This window comes from Sprattus sprattus (genome assembly GCF_963457725.1).
Source record: "Sprattus sprattus genome assembly, chromosome: 2".
In the NCBI taxonomy this organism is placed as follows: Eukaryota; Metazoa; Chordata; class Actinopteri; order Clupeiformes; family Clupeidae; genus Sprattus; species Sprattus sprattus.
The window spans coordinates 40,624,094-40,626,678 of NC_137921.1; the positions used below are offsets into that span (position 1 = coordinate 40,624,094).

General features: G+C 40.8%; 1 protein-coding gene across 1 annotated transcript; it reads right to left on the reverse strand.

The window, feature by feature from the left end:
* Window positions 1-371: 371 nt before the first annotated feature.
* LOC308382540 (vitelline membrane outer layer protein 1-like) lies at window positions 372-1,599 on the reverse strand (the record flags this gene model as incomplete). Its single annotated transcript, XM_080860215.1, has 3 exons — window positions 372-663; window positions 755-867; window positions 1,447-1,599. 3 exons carry the CDS (start codon window positions 1,597-1,599, stop codon window positions 372-374), a joined length of 558 nt encoding a protein of 185 aa, XP_080716341.1.
* Between the last annotated feature and the right edge of the window lie 986 nt (window positions 1,600-2,585).

Sequence of the window (2,585 nt, forward strand, 5' to 3'; positions counted from 1 at the left end):
ACTTAAAGACAGTGCATCTTGTCTCACAGACTAAAATCACCACATAGACCAAAGCACTAGCCTTGACCCACACACAGAGTGTGTGTGTGTGTGTGTGTGTGTGTGTGTGTGTGTGTGTGTGTGTGTGTGTGTGTGTGTGTGTGTGTGTGTGTGTGTGTGGTGTGACCAGTAACAAGTGCAGTGTAAATCAGAGTGGGTAATGCTTCAGACTTTTTATTGATAGAATTGAAGATGATGAAAGAAACAATAATTAACAGCATTTTACTGTAGAACCAGTCAGTGGAGTGAGGGCACCTATTGTGGATCTATAAATCAGAAAGCTACTGTTTACTGCTGAGGTACAGCTTTTCATCATCCTCATCTAGGTTACTTCACTTACAGCATCTAAATATGACATTATTCAGGGCAGTGTCATCTCCCCAGCCCTGTGGTCTCTCCACCTTGGTCCTTAAGCCACAGATTCCCCTAGAGCACCGACCACTCCACCTTCCCCAGCCACCCCAGGACATGCCAGCACCAGAGAGAGCCTTTCCATTAGTGCAGCGGAATATGATGTTGTTGGCAGCGGTGTCATCTCCTCCTCCCTGTGGACGTTCCACACGTAGATTGAAGGACTGAAGATATGCACAGCCACAATTCCGGTAAGAGGTCCACCTACCCCATCTTGAAAAGACACAAGACATTATTTAATGAAATGGTATTTCATCATAAAATGATAGCCTCAAATGAAATTGACTACAGATTATGAACTTACTTTCCTTCCGATGACCGTATGATTCTCTGGACGTTACGGTTTTCTGTGTGTCGGCACAGAAGTCGGATCCCATTGAGTGCAGTGTCATCTCCCCCGCCTTGTCTCCTTTCCACCTTAAGTAGCAACCAAACAACCAAAATGGCAATGGTGGAAGCAGTGAAGGGAGGTAACACGATATTATCAGTTGAATGTGCAGTTTATCCAGCCTCTGACATTGGTTATTTTCAGTTACAGAGAAAGGACTACAGAGTTCCAGAGACAGGACTGTGTACGAACACCAGCGTTGTTTTGAACACACACATACAGAACACACTACTAGAGGACCGTGGGGAGCAACTGAGGAATTTGACAGAGAGTGTATTGGATTAGAATTGCAGACTATACTGACATTCCCAAGTAGCTGATCAACCACAACCACCTGCTAATAGTCCTTTCAGCTGCCTCTGATAACTCCTTTCACACAACTAAGTTCAGCATACTTTAATTTGTCAAAAACTTTGTCAGTCTTGTGCTGACATTTATTAACTCTATCACACTCCAAATAGTACAATTATACTTTAAATCATACAGTAATGGACTCAACATCATAAATATTTGTTGGATACTCTTATGAACTTATAAGTGTTGGGTTCAGTACACAATTACAGGTTTTTGAATGTGTATTTTTCTTAAAAGGGCAACAAAGCACTCACCTTAAGACTAAAGCCAAAAGCCCGATAAGACCGGGGACACATCACCGTTCTACCCCAGCTGCCCCAGCGACCTCCATTGGTGACTGAGATTTGGCTTCCCTCTGAGAGAAAGGCCAAGGGAAGGATGACCAGAAGAGCAAATATGAGTTTCATCCTTCCTCAATAAGCAAAAGATGAACCTGGGAAGGACACAATTTACCAGGAAAACACCACTTAAATTTGATTTTAAAAATTCACAACAGGTTACATCGAAGGTCCTCACTTTGCAAGTGTTATGGTAACAGACAGAATGAAAAGGAAATTAAAGTATGTGTGTTGCATGCAATAAAATAAGTATTACCTTCTACATACATGTTTTATATAAGGTTTGATCATTATACATGAATCATTGATTGATTGTGTATTTACACTTTACATGAATGACAAAAAACAGATACGTGAACATGTCGGATATTGTGGTAGAGTTCCATTATCTGAGATCAAATGTCCATATGATTACAGCTTGTGACAAGTATTCTTGGAAAGAACAGTAAAATATATGAAAAGCAGGCAGATGCCTTGGGTTACTGTTTACCTTCAGCAGAAACAGTCCTCTGAGATCCTCTGGATGCTGTGATGAAGATGACGGGCAGCAGTAGTCCTTTTATATCCATTTTGGGAGATAATCAAAGTCAATATTTCATGGATTGTTTTCCATATTCACTGGAAAGACATTTGGTTCAGTAAGAATGATCAACACAGACTTCTGAGTAAGAGTGTTTGCATAGAATTATCAGGATTAAAACAACATTTGACACTGATGCCAAACAGTTGGCCCTCGTCAGGTGTGAAAAGACAAACAGTGGATTGATCAGTGGAAGATAAAATGTATGACCTCACGCTATGTACCTGCCAAACTACATATCTTCACATGAATACCACAAAGATGATCAGCTATTGTGAAAAAGTGGCCACTCAGAACTTAGTAAAGTAAGACACATTTTAAATTGAAGAAACAACAAAAATCTTTTAAAAAACTTAACTTAGGCCCTTGCATATTGCACTGGTTCAGAAAAAAATCTCTCCCACTTCCAAACCCTGGCCCTTCTGATGAGCAGGGTGTGGACAACAGTAAAGATAGGGTATGTGGCATCTTCACA